Raw genomic sequence first — 19,821 nt, 5'->3', positions numbered from 1 at the left:
TATTATTATTATTATTACTACTCTGTGTTTATTGACAACTCTACTATTGTAGTTTTTGTTATGTATAGAATTGTGAGTTTTTCTTTGTGGCTAATGAGGATGCTGTTGTTTAATGTATAAAACCGTTTACGGCTTCAGCTGTAGACTACGTTAATATGTTTACCAAAAATCTCCTGGAGAAATTTGTTCCAAGCAGAACTCTTTGCTTGCATTCATTTACTCTGGCAAAATTCAGTGATTTGTGTTGATCATCATTCCCACTCACCACCAACAGCATCCCTGTGTGCAGCTTGAAGTGTGATTCAACCTGCAAATTGTAGCAAAAACAAAACGCAAAACAATTTAGTCTCTCTCTCCTCTAATCAGGCTTTAGGCAGACTGGTAAGTGAATCACATGAAAGAGATGCCAAGACATGTACAAGTATGCTTAAATGAGCCCAGCTACTGTTTGTCATATGAACCTCTGTGGAGTTACAACAGGTTAGGATTTCACACCAGCAGAATATTGTGCTTTCAGGTTAAAAAAAAAAAAAAAAAAAAAAAAAACTATTCGTCAGGAAACGACTGATACATCCGTGTGTTTTGACAAAGCAGCAGAGATTGCGGTTCATACCAGGGCAGGTGCAGTGGTCTCATTGGAGACAGTTATCCATGACAAAGTCGTCAGCTTCTATAAGAGCAAGGCAGCCAAAGCCTCGCATTAGGAGGTGGCCTATTTATTATGGGTACTAACCACCCTCTCATTTGGAGTTCAGATCATACTAAATGGTATAACTGTGACAATGCAGACACAATTGTCAATAGCACTTCTTTCCTGAGGTTTTAACATAGACTGAATGATAATTAGTTTCCCTTTGTTGTCCTTATCTCTTACCTGCAGAAATGGACAATTTATGCAGGCTGCACCCTGGCCAGACAAAGTTGACGCTCCCCACAGGAGGAAAGCAGCCATGTTTCAGACAATGAAAATGAACTCAGGGACAACTCAAGGTTGATTTAGATCCTCGGCAACATGGAATTAAATGAGGAACCAGGCCACACTGATCTCACCCTAATGTTGACACAGCTTCCTCTAAGAATTGCCCTCATATAGGTAGCGGCACCAAAGAGCTTCGCGCGTCACTGAGATCTGGTCAAGTGAGAATAAAAATGCAAATGTCATATTGTTGAAACGCGGAGTGAACTAAATGTCACTCCATCTTTCCAATATGAGATATGAGATTGATGTGGATAGGCTATTGGAGGAAAGTGTGATAGCTGCAGAAGGCAGGTTATACCAACAGCTGTGATATTTGAGCTGTGAAATAAGCCTTGTTTTTTTGTTTTCACAGGAATAAGCAAGTCTCTTCTGTCCTTTACAGATATTATCCTGAAAACACGCACAGTCTGTCTTTTATTTCATCCGATGCTTGAATTTTCTCAAAACTAATCATAACAGTTGGCACAATACAAGAGACAGGTGGTAGGTGTCAATAATTGATCAGAGGCTTTAGTTCTTCATTGACACTGAGAACATGGCACTCTGAGGGGGAAGAAGCTCAGCGATTCTTTAAACATTTTGTCAGCTTTAATTTTACATTTTCCACACCACTTTGAACATCTGATCCACTTCTCCCTGGAAACGACCACTTGTCAAGTCCTTCCACTACATGTCAGCCAAACGCATTTCATCGATCTATTCATGATCCCTAGTTCGCATTCACATGTATTAGGAGCAACATCCAGCAGCACGTTTTTTCCCTGTGATGCTGCTGCTCTGTGCGCGCACATCAGTAAATGAATCACGTAGCACTAGAACAGCCCTTCTTCATGCGATCTTGCCAGACCTATTGGAGAACCCCCCCCAAGGCAAGATCTGTCACTGTTCACTCATTTGCTGGAAGACGATCAGAAACTATGTTAAATGCACCAAGAAATACACTGGAGTCTGTTCTAAAGGCGTCGAGAGGATTCCGGTCAGATCAGCTCACTGTGAAGGGAAGCAGGTTTCAACAGTTGACGCGGAGAGAAACTGAGCGCAGGAAAAGCGATTAATTTTGATTATCTGAAATCTTCCAGCACACCTCTCTCTTTTTTTTGTTGTTTTTTTTTGTGGCGTTTTCCCTGGCATCGTTTACGTGGGCAGTGCAGACGAGCATTGTCCGAATGAAGGATAAAAGAGCACTGTGTCCAATTGGACTGGATTATGGGATTACTGGACTGATTATAGGACAATCATCGGGCAAAAGTCGCAGCCGTGCTACAGATGCTCTTGAATGACGGGAACACAAAAGGTTGGACAGGAGTAACAGCTCTATATCCTGCTTTTATTCCACTTTGTGGCATGGGTAGGCTGTGTATGCTACACGAGCAGAACCCATATGCAACAGTGTGCCGCACCGGGAGAAAAGTAAATGCATTGTGAATGGTAACATCGGGTAATGCTGCATTTTGAACGGGCATGTCAGTATTTGCTGTAGCCTAGGTGTAGATGTCGCATGAGGGCAATGCGCTTTTGTAAGCTGCGGTCTAACCTTCACCACGGAGATTCAAACGCGTTAACCTTGGATGCAGTAGGGAATATTAATACTTTAGTCATCGATTATTCATTAAGTCCCCCCGTGAGGAAAAAACAAAGCATTTCTCGTACACTATGCTGAATTTGATGTTTAATTCATACATCAGGTGTCGTCGGGCGGTCATCTTTGTTTACAGAAAGAGTTCATCATAGCCGAACGGCATGTGGAAGAGGTTCAAATACCGATGAGAAAGAGATAGCAGTTCACGAATCGGTGTAATACACAATTAGTGCGAGATCGGCGTCAACCACATGCCTGGTTCTGGTTTAGTACCCTGGGTTTGCCGTAATCAACAGGTTGAAAGTCAACGAGGATTTTTTTTTTTTTTCTGTCTGCTACTACTGCATATCCATCTGAAGGGATGCGTCTCTCTGTACCCATTTTCTTTCTGCTGTGGGTTAAAGCCCTGACATTGAAAAATCTCAATTATGCTGTCCCGGAGGAGCAAGGACCAGGAGCTGTTCTAGGCAATATAGCAAAAGATGCCGGATATGGGACCATGGAGAGAGGGAAAAAATCTAACTTCAGAGTACTGGAGAATTCTGCACCACATCTGGTGGATGTTGACCCGGAGAGTGGACTAATCTTCACCAAACAAAGAATTGACAGGGAAACGTTATGCAGGCGCAACCCAAAGTGCCAGCTGTCTATGGAGGTGTTTGCCAACGACAAGGAAATATGCATGATCAAGATTGATATACAGGACATAAATGACAACTCGCCCAGTTTTCCCTCAGATCATGTTAATATTGACATTTCAGAGAACGCTGCTGCTGGGACACGCTTCCCTCTGACTATTGCACATGACTCAGATTCTGGGGAGAATGGGATAAAGACCTATCAGGTCACACGAGATGATTATAATACCTTTTCTTTGGATTTAAAAGTGAGGGGCGATGGGACTATATATCCAGAGCTGGTGGTTCAGAGACCTCTGGATAGGGAGGATCAGAGCCATCACACCCTACTCCTCACTGCAATTGACGGTGGGGAGTATCCGAGATCAGGCTCCATGCAGATCAATGTCAGAGTGACTGATTCGAATGACAACAGCCCAGTTTTTGAAAAATCCTCCTACGTGATAGAGATTCCAGAGAATTCCCCTCCTGGAAAAGTACTCATTGATTTGAATGCCACTGACCAAGATGAGGGAAGCAACGGGCAGGTGGTCTATTCCTTCACTGGATATGCATCTGAGCGAATACAAGATTTGTTCTCCATTGACCCCAATACTGGCGTCATCAAGGTCCAGGGAGAGATTGACTATGAAGAGAATCCAATCATAGAGTTTGACGTGCAAGCTAAGGATCTGGGGCCCAACCCGATACCAGGCCACTGTAAAATAACTGTCAAAGTGCTTGACAAAAATGACAACTCGCCACTAATAAGTTTTGTTTCCGTGCGGCAGGGAGCCATCAGTGAAGCAGCACCTCCAGAATCTGTCATAGCGCTGGTCAGAGTGACAGATAAGGACTCCGGCCGTAACGGGCAACTCCAGTGCCGCGTGCTGGGAAACGTACCATTCAGACTGCAGGAAAACAATGATAATTTTTACACTCTGCTCACAGATAGACCCCTGGACAGGGAAATGAAAGATGAATACAACGTAACAATTGTGGCGAGAGACAATGGGATCCCTTCTTTGAACTACACTAAATCATTTACTGTGAAAATCTTGGATGAGAACGACAACGCGCCTCGCTTTACAAAGACAGTGTATGTGTTACAGGTGCCTGAGAACAACATCCCGGGGGAATATCTGGGCTCGGTTCTGGCCCACGACCCCGATGTAGGTCGCAATGGAACAGTATCGTACTCCATTCTACCGTCACATATAGGAGACGTTTCAGTGTACACCTACGTGTCTGTTAATCCCACCAACGGAGCCATATATGCCTCACGCTCTTTCAATTACGAGCAAACTAAATCCTTTGAGTTTAAAGTTCAGGCTAAAGATGGAGGATCCCCTCACATGGAGAGCACTTCCACAGTTCGAGTCAATGTCCTCGACGTCAACGACAATCTCCCAGTTATTATTTTACCCCTGCTGCAAAATGATACAGCTGAAATCCCAGTGCCTCGAAACGTAGGTATTGGATACATCGTGGCGACAGTGAAAGCGGTGGACCACGACCACGGAGAAAGTGGCCATTTGACCTATGAGATCACGGAGGGAAATGACGACCACCTGTTCGAGATGGATCCGGTGGGAGGGGAGGTCAGAACCGCCCACGCTCTTTGGGAGGAGGTCGCCCCGGTGGTTGAGCTGGTGGTGAAGGTAACTGACCATGGCAAGCCCCCCTTATCTGCCGTAGCTAAGCTGATCATTAAGGCGAACACAGAAACAGCAGCAGGAGGGGGTTCCAGTGCGAGTGGGGAACAGCAGCACTGGGATGTGTCCCTGCCCCTCATAGTTACCCTCTGCATTATCTCTGTCATGCTCTTAGCAGTCATGACCGCCATCGCTGTCAAGTCCAAGCATCAAGATAAGGAGACTGGGAATTATAACTGCCGCATGGCTGAATACTCCAATCCTCCAGTGGGGAAGGGAAAAAAGAAAAGGATCAACAAGAGTGACATCATGTTGGTGCAGAGTGAGATGGAGGAAAGAGATTCCGCGAGCCGGATGAACGTGGTGAGCAGCCCTTCTCTCATCACCTCGCCAATTTGTTTTGACTACCAGAGCCCTCTGCCACTCACCCTGCCCAGGTCAGAGGTCATGTACCTCAAAACCACCCCAAACAGCCTGACAGTCCCCAGGGCAGGTTGCCACTCCAGCTTTGCCGGGCTTAGCACAGACACTCCAGCGAATAGGATGTCAGTGATACAGGTAAGGATGATGCTGCACTGTATTCTTTATCTGCCCTTTATTCTGTCTTATCTGCACAGACTGCTTTGCCTTACAAATCTGACAAAAGAAAAGTAATTGACTGAAAAAAGAGAAAACTCTGCCACTCTCAGCCGACATCATTATGTTCACTTTTTCTTTGCTTGTTATGACACGGTGAAATAGTCTCTGTGTTTAAAGCATGATACTGAAACCTGGCTGAATTGTGTGCATGTGTTTTAAGTGGAATTTCACTTGAGAGCGTTTTTTTTTTTTTCCTCTGCATTTGAGAAGCATTTTGAAACTGCTGCATGGTGCAGTTGCTCTTCACAATCAGAAAAGTGCTCTCAGTTAGACATGCAAACGGTGTGAGTCTTGAACAAGGCTGCTGTGACCCTGCCAGATTCACCGCTACAGAGTGAAAACAAAACCGTGCCTGAAATGTGGGATTGGACAGGTGTTTGAGCAGCTTGTCCGATCACATTACTGAACCAATGTGCACCAGACAGCAAGATGCACACAGCATAACCTTACAATTGCATTTTTCGCTCCCCACAAATACGGACCAGATCCAACCATCCGCATCCAAAGTTGGCACGATAAGTCCATTAATAGGGTCCAGCCTTGCCTTGTAGGGATGGCAGGGTTGAATACACGAGCCAGCTAACATGCTAATTTGACAGCATGGGCTTGTAGTGCTGCTTAGAACAGCCGAATTATCTGTTGTAAACGATGTAAATATCTAGGACAGCCTCGCAGACAGTCTCATTTGGAGATGATAACACAGATGACAAGGCCTGGCACTGTCATCAGCCACGAGGGTATGTGGGTGTGATCAACACAAACACATTATTCTCAAGATAGGGGGAAAAAGAATGCTGATGACAGTGGCTAATGCTTAACTCTTTTCCTTGCCAAGGAGAGCACATATGGTCACAATGGAGACTTGTTCTTATCGTGCCGTCATCACTGGCAGGTGTTCAGTGGCTTTTATTCATATATTTTCTGTGGTATAATAAAGATATAAGGGCAGAGCATTTCCTATCTGAGTCTCATGTTACTAGGACTGTTGTTAAAAACTTTGACAATGCAAAATATGATTTTCCTTTCATTTCTAGACTGAAAATTTCTCCTCAGAGCCCAATTATGCTGGCAGCAGGCAGCCATTTGTTCAAAGGTAAGAACACTATAAAAAAAAAAAAAAAAGCTTTCTGACCAGCGTATTTAGCTTCTTTATCTTTATATCAACACCGCTGACAAATGCTATCAAAGAGGAGTGTTCACACAGAGGTAATGGTCAGTTATTGTTGTTGTTTTTTTACCCCCCTTGTATCCTGCTGCAGCTCAACATTTAAGGATGCAGAACGAGCGAGTCTCCGAGACAGTGGCCATGGTGATAGTGACCAGGCTGATAGTGACCAGGATACTAATAAAGGCTCACACTGCGACACGTCTGCCAGGGAGGCCCTCAAGATGAAAGCAACAGCAGTTAATGGCCAGCCTTTTGAGCAGGGTGAGTGGACATTTTAAAGATAACTGACTCTTGTACCAGACTACGTTTCTACTTTATGCACTGAGAACGTGCACGCAGCTCACTGGTGGTTACACGGAGGTCCCCCAGTTTCTGGGTACAACCAGAGCAGATCGACATGGACGAGGTAAATCCAGACTAGTTATTAGATGCTGTCGCTGCAGCAGGTACTTTGTTCCACTTTACATTGCAGACATTGTTTCAAAGATGACATGAAGGCACCAGAGTGGAAGGTAGATGGTTTAAAAGGATAAAAGAGTCCATTGGTTGAAGGCAGAATTTTCAAACATCTTCCGTCTGATTTAGCCATCAAACAGACTCATATGCATGGCAAAGTGTACCTGCGTCTGCGTCTCTCTTGATCATGCCATTATTTGAACACAGATTCGTCGCATGCATGTCTCGAATAACACGACGGAGACAAGAAAGCATGATAGACACTTGCAGTGCAAAATGACAGATATTTCTGGTACAACATGACAGACAGTTTCCACCTTTCGCTTGGAAGGAATTTCTCAGCTATCATTGGTTTTGCTGTGGTTACACTGTTTTAGAGGAACTGGCTTTGCAACTGAAAATAGAAATGTTAAATTTTATTTTATAAATTTGAAACGATCTGCAGTGCCAGGAGTACAATCATAGATGACTGTCAGTCTGTTGCCACCTGGCTGACCTGATAGGAACTGATATATTTAGCTATTGTGGATTTAAACTGAAAGTATGAAAGCAACTCTCAGTGGTAAGATAAAAGATAATGGGGGACTTGAGTGAAGTGGTGATGTTTCTCATTTCGTTGTCTGCACCTTGGAGGAGAATGGCTGTGGTCATCATGTCCCCATCCAGTACTTTCCACGCCATTTACATTGCTATGAACTGTTTGTTTGCAGCATGCTCAGGAGGGCAGAGATGGAAACACTCCTGTGGCTGCCAGAAGGATGTGCGAATCTCTCTGTCTCTATCTATCTCATTTTTACATGTGCATAAGTGTATGTTTGTGTGTGTGCGTGTGTGTGTGTGTGTGTGTGTGTGTGTGTGTGTGTGTGTGCGTGTGTGTGTGTGTGTGCTATCAGAAATTATGGCAGACCAAACTTGACTCTGTGGGAGGTGTAAATTCAATCACAATTTTTTTTTTTTTTTTTTTTTTTTTTGCAGTACATTTCTGAATCTGATTTAACCCAAGTTCTAAGGCCAATCACATGGAGAGATACAGAAAGAGATGTTTTGTACATGCGAAACTGAATATTTACAAGTGCAGCGCTGATGCTCGCTTGACGGGAATGTCAGTTAATTTATAGACCTGCATTCGTAAGATAAGAGAAATGCAGGGAAGTGGGGGCATTGCTTTTAATATCAATACGTCTTGCTAATGCCTTTCCAGTTTGCGTGTGAGAAATGTATAGAAAAAGTCAAACTAAATTGCGTTCTCTTGCGTGGGGTTGGTCAGGTGGACATTAAATGGTGTCACTGTCTGCTGACTGCAAGATGGGGAATCTGCATTATGCATTATGCCTTCGACTTGACCATATAAAAACATCACCCACACACTCCTTCTGTCTCTCACTCACTCTCGCTCTCTCTCACACACACACACACACACACACACACACACACACACACACACACACACACACACACACACACACACACACACACACACACACACACATGCAGGTACATTTATTGAACAACAAAGCCACTGTTTTGCAGATTTAGACAAGATAGCACTATTATCCAAAATGGAGACACCACAGAATTTTAGTTCCAAATGCACCAACACAAAAGCTTGCGGGTTAAGTAGTATTGCTTTTATGTCTTTACCTTTACCATCCCTCTAGTCTCCTAGCTGCTTTGATACAGGTAATATATGCACCTGTGCAGCTTCCACTATCATGCACTCTGAATATTTATTCACTCTCACAGACACCAGATGCACAGTGGGTATGTTATGTTGCTAGGCTTTCTCTGATTCTATTTATAATGGGCAGGCAGTTTCTTTGTTTTTGAGAACATGTTATTGTTTTACTCTACATTTGCCCATACGATCACAGCTATTTGTCACTTGTCGAGATTCGGCTATGTGACTGTGACTTTGTAAATGCAGCACGCTACATAAAGCCATTGTATAACTCTGTCATTTTAGAGCAATTATTTAACCAAATTTTACCCAGGGATAAAACGTAAAATGGAAATGGAAAGGTAATGACAGGCAGAGCATATGAAAGCACTTTTCCTACAGCATTTATGCTTTTAAGTAATACTATTTCTATAGCTACTACTGATACATTTGTTTTTTACAAGTTGGTACATCCAGTCAATAGCTTACTTATACATTGTGTATTATAGAAAAACTGTCGTCATAAAGGTTATTATAGGAAAGTTTGAGATCTCTCTTGCATTAAGGGCAGCCCTTCAGTTTATGCGCTTCAGTTTACAAATTAAAAGCAGTTTATAAAATGTCTTCGAACACGCTCTAATGTATTTGTCTGCAGATATAAGTGTACATGAATGTATTTGTTAGCAACTCCTCCTTTGATGTTGTGGCTGGTATATTAATAGACAACAAATGAAGTTATAGTTGAGCACAGTTATATTCTAATTCTAATAATACAAATGATTAAATATTAATAATTGTCTTTATAGGAGAAGTTATAGTTATTGCCAAATGTGATTCATGAATGACTAGATGTCCTGTTGTCTGCTTACAATAACGTTAAAGAGTGGATGTTAATATACTGTTAATAAATGTTAAATAGGGGCCTTAAGAATTAAATCTAAACATGCGGTCACCACAGTTTTTCAATTACTTCTGGTTATATTGTGAAACACAACAGCACAAATGGCAAAAATACCTCACTCTGTTGTCGCTGTACCTTCTAAGCACATACATCCCTTTGCATCAGCATCATCTGCTCTCTCCTCCGCAGTAGTGATAGGCACCATGGAAATGAATTCAGCATCTCCCTCCTTCTCCTCGCTTCTGCTTATTGTTCTGGCCTTGTATATCTGTGCATAGAAAATAGTTTTCTCCATGCTATAGCAGGAGAAGCACAAATGCATGGGGCACAGAACTGTAACCTGGGGTGTCGTTGCATCAAAGCGTAGCAGGAACAATATGCAGGATCTGGGTTGCCGTTTTGCCAAATCAAAGCCATCATTCAATGTGAAAGGCATTTTTAACTCATCGTGCAAGAATATGTTATGTTAAGAATGTTACACGATAAATTCATGTAAAATCAAACACAAATATTCCACCATGCAACCTTGAGATTAAACCGGTGTAAACTTTGTAAACTAGTTGTGTTTAAATAAAGTTACAAAATATGTTCAAGTCACATTTCAAGCTCTTTTAAAACGGCCTTAAATCCATCAACGGTAACGCACGTTTAGCAATTTCAGAACCGATTCCTAAATGTTTCATTTTGAGATTAAATGACTGATCTGTGTGATTGAGAGAGAAACCATTTGTTTCACATTAAAACTCCCCTTTATGTAAAGCAAATGTCATGGGTAGTGTGTTCCTCTCGGCGGGTGCAGTTGCAGAGCGAAAAAGGCAGTATATAGGGAGGGGAAGGTTTTCCGCAGAGTGAAATCTGTACGCTATCAAACACTGTATTGATGCGACATTTTGATGTACAAGGTCTTTGTCAGGAAAACATCCATTTGAACAAAACAAAACAAAACAAAAAAAACAGCCTATATGTACAGACAAAACGGGACAAGTATGTATGAGTTCACAGGACACAAAACTCAGAAAAAGAATTTACTATGAACACAAAAACACACAATGTCCAGCAAAAGATTTATTTTTCTTTTCATTTAACATTCTTAACGTAAGCATTAAATGTGTAAAGCAGTTCCAATGTAAAATTGACAAGTCCTTTTACCTCTGTTCATTCATAGCATAATTAACACCTCCATTATATCCCATGACCACGCGTGGGTGTGTTCGTGTAGGTGTTCACGGACTTGAGCGGTAAATGTGAAAGTGGCGGCGTGTCCTTTGCAAATGAGCTTGTGTTGCATGCGTGGCACAGAGGAGGTGCTTCTTTTGTTTGAACCTCCTCCTCTGGTTTTGTGTATCCTCAAGCAAACTGGTCGAGGCCGGTGTAGGAGGAAGGTAGTGTTGCCTTTGAACAAGAGGATCTCCCCACCTCTTCGAGGAAGAGCCCCGTCATGTGGAGCTTCCTCTTGTTCTCCAGGCTGATATTCTCATCCTCATCAGAGCCAGGTTTCAAAATGAGATCAAGTGGCTCCTTCACAGTTGCTCACTTGCTCGTGGTGTTTGATATCAAAGAATGGCATGTGAGCAAGATGCCTTATGTATAGATTGAAGAGCTGGTGAGAGTAGCATCAAGAAATTAAGAACATGTTTCGGTTATTTTTCCATGAGAAACTGGTGGAATGATTTGATTGGATGTGGATTTCTGAGAGAGATGGGACAGGAGGTGTTAACGAGTGAGAACTTTGGTATTTTCTGCCCTAATATCTTATTAACAATATTTGGTTGGTGTGCGGAGCTACATCTAGAGGAAAATGGATGTAGGGAAAAAAACAAAAACAAATTGAAATCAATTCAGTGATCATTATTGAATTTATTTGTATATTTAGCAAAAGGCTGTTGCACCCTTGTGGCAATCAAATCAAAGAAAACACATTTTTTAGACTAAAGTTCAATCAGTGAACAGAACAATAGGAGGATTGTTTCACATTTATAGTATTACAGATAAAATTGCTGTTTTGTGTAAAACAAATGAAGAAACACTATTATTTACCAGCAACTTACAAAGACGTGTTTGACATTTGGCTTCATGCCTCTACATGAAAAACACCTCCATGCATCATCGTCAAATTAATTTTGATAGCATAGTGTAATGGCCGCAGAAATAAGTGACACCTTCTACATCATAACACCATGGAAATTGGCTCCTCGTACGTGTTGCTTTGTGTGTGTTTACTTTTTGTCTCCAGGGTTAGGTGTTGTGTGAAATGTAAATGACCATGTTACACAGATTGAGCCTCGCCCAGTTCTTCTTTTTTTACTGCTGACATTATTACAGATGTACTTGTTGCATAGTTCTGTGGTGTTTGGCATGGTGTGCAATAAGTCATTGGATAATTAGGTAACCACTTCACACTCGGTTGCTATTTTCTTGCATCACATGACATCAATAATGTTAATCTGGTGGCACTGAGGTTATGATTTCAATGTGGACAGCATGTAAAGCTGTTTTTATTTGCAGTTTTCCCCACAACTATCCAGATGTTTTAAAAAGAAGCTCGGTAGTTTGATGTCAACTTTCTTTTGATTTTCTATACATTCAAAAATATCTGTTTCTTGGTTCAGTTCATGACAATCCACAACAGCATTCATTAAAACGAAGTGAAATGAAAAGTGGGCACGAAATGCAAATGAGCTGCTGATTATGCATCAGAGTTACTTGAAATAATCACAAAAAGCACTAAAGGTCAAACTAACAAATGTTTATGGTGCAAATGGTATTTTTCAAAATCAAATTTCAGTAGTTTTTTCAATACGCAAAATAAACACCTGTAAATTTCCATCAAAACTTGGTTTGGAAGATCAAAATATAATATAATTATATGCTCATTATAATGATATAATGATTATATAATGAGCATGAATAACATTCTAACCAACAACCTCCTAACTGTAGTTTGTAGTTTGGTTTCCTTGAAGAAATTGTATTTTCTTGATTCCTGTTGTTCTGGGTTTTGTACCCTCATGGTTGAAATGTACTTATTGTAAGTCGCTTTGGATAAAAGCATCAGCTAAATGTAATGTAACTGCAGAATGTTTCACCACATTCTTGGAAGAGTATAGACATGCAAATTTCAGACTTGTTTTCAGTTCACTTCTGATGGAAATGTGAATGAAAAGCATCACTTCCTCTGCACCAGATGATATTTTCCAGGAAACACCTACACAGGTTGTTGAGAACAGCAGAGGGAAAAGGGTTCATAAATAGGATGATTCACACATTTTCTACATTGACCAGAAAAAGATTAAAAGTAAAATGACCTTTTTTGCGGTGGCCTTGTATCAGTAAGTTGCATTGTGAGCAATATTTAAAGGAAAAACTTGTGCTTTAGACAATGAAAATAACATTTAAATTTAAATTTAAGCCCTCTCATTGCTGTTGCAATATGGCTGCTGGTTGATATTTTACTCTGAAAATGTCCAGTGACACACAAAATAACATGTATCAACAAATATACTGCAGTTATTTGTAGGATTTTAAGAATAGTACTTGAATTGGTGTTTATTTGCTATTCTTTACTAGTGCTGCTCAGCCCTCACATTGTCATCTGCATTTTCTTCTAGGTTGTTTATACTTTCCCCAGCAGGGTCCAATAACAAATGTTTAACTGTTTTTGCAGAGCAAGACAAATCAGTCCACTGCACCGATGAATGTCGTGCACTGGGACATTCTGACAGATGCTGGATGCCAAAGTTACGGGTAGGAAGCCAAGCAGACAGCGCCGATAATCGCACCAACCTTTTCATCCCTGTGGGAATGGATGCCATGGTAGAGACAGAGATTTATGGTACCATCAGCTGCAACAGCAGAAAAACCCTCAGCACATTTGGAAAGGAACAGCGGGACAGTACAATCCTTGTGGCCAATGTCAAACCTTACTTAAAATCGCAGCGTGCACTAAGCCCACCGCTACAGGAGAGTCCATCTGGGTCCAGTAGTCCCACCAAGAGTAGTATGCCCCTGCACTTGGCCAGCCACGAGTCCAAAGAAGAGAGGGACGGGGGTTCAGACAGCAGTGCCTATGGCCCTCCAGATGGCCAGTGCTCCCCACTGCACACCGAATTGGAGGAGCCCTCCTACCTGACCTGCGAGCTCAGGCCGAAGTCCCTATCAAGCAGTCTCATTCACAGCTCTGTCATCAGCCAGGAGTGCGGGGGGTCAGATTGTGCCCTCGACCCACGGGACTCCGGTAACTGACACGTCAGATGATCCCGCTCGCTCTCCCCTGCCAGGGGTGTGATGATGATATCACAGATTATTGACCAAGAGGTGATTTATTTTGACCCACAGAGGTGTTCAGACACGCATTGTATAACCAAAAACCATCTGCTTTAAATGTGTTTGTTTTTTTTCCCAGTTTGTGACTAGTTGTGTTTAGGTGAAATATGTGTCCTTGACTGCTGTGAAGGTTTGGGGGGAGGGGGGGAAACCAGTGCTTACCTGACTTCAAGTGTTTTCATGGTGTACTGTACCTGTCAATTTAGATGTCTGTATTTTACACATTTCAAACTCCAATTTTGTGAGGCTGTTGAACAAATTGCTACTGTTAAGCTATTGAGTCCTGTCTGCTTTTGTACAGTGAAGCTTTCTGTCTCCATTTAGTGTATAAGGAACATCTCTTTCAATATCACAGGCAATGGAAAATACATATCAGTGATGTTGAATTCAAAAGTGAAGTGTCTTATGAACTGTTAATGGTGGTGCAACAGGGAATGTCCCTTTTCATAAAACCATTTGAGGTTCCTATAAAAACAGTTTTTTAAGAATGTATTTGTAATTTTACTGTTGTCTTCTCTGCAGTTTATGTGAAAATAAGCTGAGCTTACACGTGAATGTGGGCTACTGTACTTGTTGTGTATTTTATTAAATTTGTATACACTGTGTGCATGGAAGGGCAATTATTTTTGACTGCAGGGTGACAACTTCTGAAGCTGTCGTGTTTTATGTGAGAAGTGCATTTTTGTCTTCAAGGTGCTTATTAATACGTGTTAATGAGAGATAGCACTAGTGACTCTGCAAATGTGCCAACTTTAGCTCTACACTGTATACCAGCACATGTTATCAAGTAGTAGGCAGGATCTTAGTTGCAGGAACTTCTCAAGAAAATCACAAGCAACATTTTACATAGCTATTTATATTTAATAAAGTCAAATAAAAACAGGCACTGTGTGTTAGTGCACCCAACAGAAGATGAGTTGACTTCTCCTGCTCAATGCTTTTATTAAAAATATGCATCACACTGTGGAGATGGGTACGTTTGCACTGATGTTTTCAAAGTCATCAAAGCTGCTGTCAGTAAGTGTCTACTTGTGATTATAGGCTTGTTTAAATATGAATGTGTCTGACAAATGACAAGACATGTATCTAACAAAAATGAATGTTCAGCTGCAACTAGCAGTTACAAGCAAGGACTTTTGCGATGAATTCTTTGATTAAAATGAAATTTTAATGATCCCTGTGGGGGAAAGTAGGTCATTGCAGCAGCAAAAGATTGAACAAATAGTGTATTAAAGGTTATCTCAAGTATATGAAAAAAAAATAAGCAAATTACGACAAATACAAATAGAACATCTTCAATGAAGAAGTTTCAAGGTTAAGAGACACTTACATTTAACAGCTGTGATTCCATTGCCTTTTTACTGCATGAACAAAATGTCCATCATTTGCTGTCTTCCTCATCAGATTTACAGGAGTGCATGTGCAAATGTGCTGTTTGTATGCATTGTGCACTATTTACTATTCAATCAAATGCAGAGAGAGTCGGTGTAGTGACGGGAGACTGTGATCTGCACACATATTAGAACAGCCTAAACTGCTGCAATCCATCTATTGTTCATTTTGTTTGCAAACATGGCTGCTGCCTATTCATTCCAGCAGATGACAGGGACATAAATGTTGCTGTGACCACAGCAATGCTATTTAGAAAACCTGGAGCATATCTTCTACGCCTGCTTTACATTGTCAATACCGAGTGATTAAGTAGAAACAATGGATGTATGTTTACCGAGTTAGATCACTCAGCCTTGGAATCTCGGAAATGTAGAGATGTGTTCTGTTCTGCATCGGTAAAACAATCACACAAAAACCTCCCATTTCTTTTTACTTAGTTTCGTTTTTCCATCTGGAGAGGCTGACTTTTGTACCCTGGCTCAGTGAGCGGTTTGAGAATGCCTTGTTTTTCATGAGCTCTGGATAACAGAATCCTGTCATGTACTGAGAGCTGACTATAAGTACGACTCAGTTTCTCCTCAGGGAAAACACATTAATTTGGATTTTGATTTGCATTTGTTTTGGTGCTGGTATTGACACAATTCCAGACCTAGATGTCTCATCTCAGCAGGCAGCTCTGATGAGCTCATCTGCATAAGTTGAAATACTCTTTGAGAGGGAGATTGCGTGGGTCACAGCAACTCATCCCATTGAAATACAGACAGAAACATCACATCATTTTATCTGTATCAGTCCCAGGGTTTCAGAACACGGGGGATGAAGACAGGTGAGCAGAATGTCAAGTAGAAAAGGGTTGAACCATTTGCTGCGACACTTACTCCGCCAACTTTTTACCACCATATCACTTAAGGATGTAAAACAGGTTAAACTTCCACTTCTGCCATAATTATGCAAAATTTGCTTTGAAGCAAACCCTTTCTTAATTAACGCCGCGCTACAGTACGGCTGCTCGACAAAAAAAAGTGCTATGTTGTTGAGGGGAGCTGAATGCAGATTAAGGACTAGCATGCAGTGTTGGATGAATATGACTTGTCTCTCAGAATGATTACAGTCCCAGTGAAAGGGAATTACAGACAATGAAACTGATCTGTGTAATACCTCCATTCTTCTACATTTTACGTACACAAATGATCTATTCAGATGAAAATGGAATGAGCACTGTACCATTCAGTTGTGAAAAATTGACATGCTCACCCTGAGTACTTAAGCTTTTAATTCAATAATTCAATAACACAGACGATTAAGAGCTTGTCTTCCACCTCCACTAAATTCTATGGGAGATGGTTCCACTTGGCTGAGAACTATTGGTGGGGAAACATCAGTGAACACAACACATAAACAATATTGAGTGTAGTTTTCATTTTAACTGAGCGATGTCATTGAACACAGCGTGCCATCCCTTTCGGGTGACATTTTAAAATGCTGCTTTTTGCTTTATTTGCATGTTTGTTTTAAACATAGAAAACAAACGTGCATGTAAAAAGCTTAAAACTGCAAGCCAATGTAAATGTAATGGCTCTGTGATTATTGTCAAAGAAGTGTTCATTTGAGAATCGCTTTGTATGATACACAGTGAGTTCATGGAGTATTTCATTAATGCAAGCATTCATTTTTAATGAAGGAATTTAAAGTATGCTTGAAACACTTGATGGTATGAACCCTTTTTCTTTTCCACCTTGATAGAACAAGACCCAAAGATGACACTAATAGGTTTTCTTAATAGCAATTTTGATGTGATTTTCATTAGTTTGAATTTGGATTAAAACAATGACTTTGGGAAATTACACTCTCACCGAGAGTGAGATGAAAAGATAAATACAAAATGTCGGCATGGTGGATATGACGCTATAGTCAGCAACCAGTTTCCGTAGCTTCACACAACACCGGTAAACAAGGAAAAAGAGTGAACATGGCTCTCTAAGGTAATAAAATCCACCTACCATCACCTCTAGAGCTCACTAATTCACACATAATATCTCATTTGGTTAATTTGTATGAAAGCCAAGGTGTGAAGAAGACAGGTTGAAGTTTTACTGTCAGCTGCTGTTTTCGGTCTTTATGACCAGACTAACCAGCAGCAAGCTGCGGTTTCATTTTCGCTGTGTAAACATCAATAATCTCATCTCACAGCAAGAAAGTAAATACTCACATTTTCTAAAATGTCAGACTATTCCTTTTGATGTTAGGGGACTAAACTGAAACTGTTTTGCAGTTTTAGACTGCAGTGTGCCGAGTCAGTATCTTGAGTTACTGGGACAGGAATTAAATTCTCCTCCGCACCTCACACGTTGCTTTATCAGTAGATTTTACAAAGCAAATCGTGAGCAAAGCTTGAGAACTTTATCAGTGTGTTAACCATGCAAGATTTTTTTTTTGACTTTGTTTCGATTACCATAAAAATACCTGAGAAATATTGAACTGTGTTACTCAGTGGTTTTGCTATATGGCCGATATAGTGTCTTTTTGCTGAAGCTTCATATTGTCATATGAAAGCTTGGAAAAGCATCGTGGTTTTCCAAAAGAAAATAAAGCTGTTTTACTGACTAAACCAAGAGTCCACGGCCGAGGAAGAAGAAACCCTCCTGGAAACACAATGAGAAAGAGCCAAACAGTTAACTAAATTGATTAATGTGTTGTTAAATTTCTACTAAGCACAGTGACATGGAAATAAATGTGCATGCCAACTTTCACTATTCAGCAATGACTTCCCTTAATTTGGATTTAAAGTAGCACTGTAATGATATGCATGTGTTGAAGCAACTGCACTTTCACAATTTATTTTCCTTTTGTAACAGCAGACAGACTTGACAGGGCAATCGAGAAGGCTCTGGTAAAATACTGTCCTTTAAACATTGTTCTGCTGCCGCTGTTAAACGATGTATGACACTGTTGACTGTATTCAGTTTTCAGTCAGACCCACGGGAATTAACGCTCCCTTTACTGACCCCGTCTGACAAAAAACATTCAGACTACACAACCACTTCATTTTAAGAGCTTGTTAAAAAGGTGTCGCTGAGGGCATTCTCCTCTGGGAGGACTTCAAATACACACCAATCAGTCAATCATGATTAATGTTTAACGGCAAGAAAGGATGTAGCATGAGGAAGTGATCCAGCAGGACTTCACTCAGGTTTCACTCTGTGCTACTGGGTCATGACACACTTTCCTCACTTTGAATTGGGCAAAAATAGTCCTCTACATGCCTTTTTAGTGACAAAGTGGGCCAATATCTGCATAAAGTGGAAAAGCTAATGCGCTCTGTCATATGCTCAAGAGTCCTGAGTCTAAAAAGCTTCACCCTTTAAGTGCTTTGTCTGCCGCCATAAATTAGATGGAAAAGAGAGAAAAGGAGGAACTAGACAGAGCTAGGCCGAGTATAGAAACATGCCCAGCCTGGGAATCGATGGACAGTTTATTAAATCAATACACAGTTTGGTTTGGTAGAACCTGTCTGTCTGACAAAAGTGGTAGACGTTGAATAAGATGGCCGATTAAGTGTCACGCAGGCGGGCCTCCACGGTGTTCGGCCGCCTGACTTTGTTGAAGTAACAGTAACAGTAAAGGTAAAGATGTCATAAAGCCGCTGTAGATCTCACTGAATGTAAAGTTTGTAACTTTCATAGCTGCTACGGAGAAGGACTCTCATTAGCATTTACTGTAAGTTACCTCCAGTTAGTCAGGCAGCTACCTTGGCTGCAGGTGGTTTCAGTTGGAGGGAGTTATTTAGTTAATATGCTCATGCATTAGTTTGCATGAATTAGCACATGGACTACAGAAGTATTTTGATCCTAGTTATAGAAAACCACAGTTTTGTTTGCCTTTCAATTACCCAAAATTGCTTAAAGAGAAGTTAAACATCTCAGCAATAGGCGATCCACAATGGACTTTTATTTAATTTCTTGTGTTGCACAGTAGTTGTGACTATATATAACCTCTCTTCAGTTCATTCAGAAATATTGTGACAGACATTGTCAGAAAAATTCAACCCATAAGACCAAAAAACATCAGTCTATTGTTTACTGTCTCTTTACCCTGTTCCTGTCTCACATAGTTTTGTACTTATTCTGCAGGTATCTCCAGCTCTGGAGCTTCGTTCTGATCTGCAGTTACTGACCCCCGAACCGACCCAATGTTTATTGTTTGTTGTTTCTCTTTGCTGTTCTTTTCTCTGTTCACTCTCCCCTCGCCACAACTAGTCGAGGCAGATGGCCGCCCACTTCTGAGCCTGGTTCTGTTGCAGGTCTCCTCTTGTTAAAATGCCGTTTTTCCTTCCAGCTGCCGCTCATGTGGGAAGTATTGAATTTTGGGGTTTCTCTCTGTAATGGTGTAAAGTTCTGTTGTAAGGACTTTACTATATGAACTGCTCTAACATGACTTATGTTGTGATTAAATGTT

The 19,821-nt window shown here is 41.1% G+C and overlaps 1 protein-coding gene across 1 annotated transcript; it reads left to right on the top strand.

Annotated features, from left to right (window-relative positions):
* Positions 1-1,857: 1,857 nt before the first annotated feature.
* LOC138623254 (protocadherin-17-like) lies at positions 1,858-14,579 on the top strand. Its single transcript, XM_069702664.1, has 4 exons — positions 1,858-5,388; positions 6,504-6,562; positions 6,729-6,898; positions 13,316-14,579. The coding sequence occupies exons 1-4, from the start codon at positions 2,920-2,922 to the stop codon at positions 13,891-13,893; spliced, it is 3,276 nt and encodes a 1,091-aa protein (XP_069558765.1). The 5' UTR covers positions 1,858-2,919; the 3' UTR covers positions 13,894-14,579.
* The last annotated feature ends 5,242 nt before the right edge of the window (positions 14,580-19,821 follow it).

Source organism: Brachyistius frenatus, unplaced genomic scaffold (assembly GCF_029030835.1).
Source record: "Brachyistius frenatus isolate BFR_SWC_R1_liver_20210118 unplaced genomic scaffold, ASM2903083v1 Contig_42, whole genome shotgun sequence".
NCBI classification, from domain to species: domain Eukaryota; kingdom Metazoa; phylum Chordata; class Actinopteri; family Embiotocidae; genus Brachyistius; species Brachyistius frenatus.
Note: the sequence above shows the minus strand (reverse complement) of the source record. Positions and strands in the feature narration are given on the sequence as shown.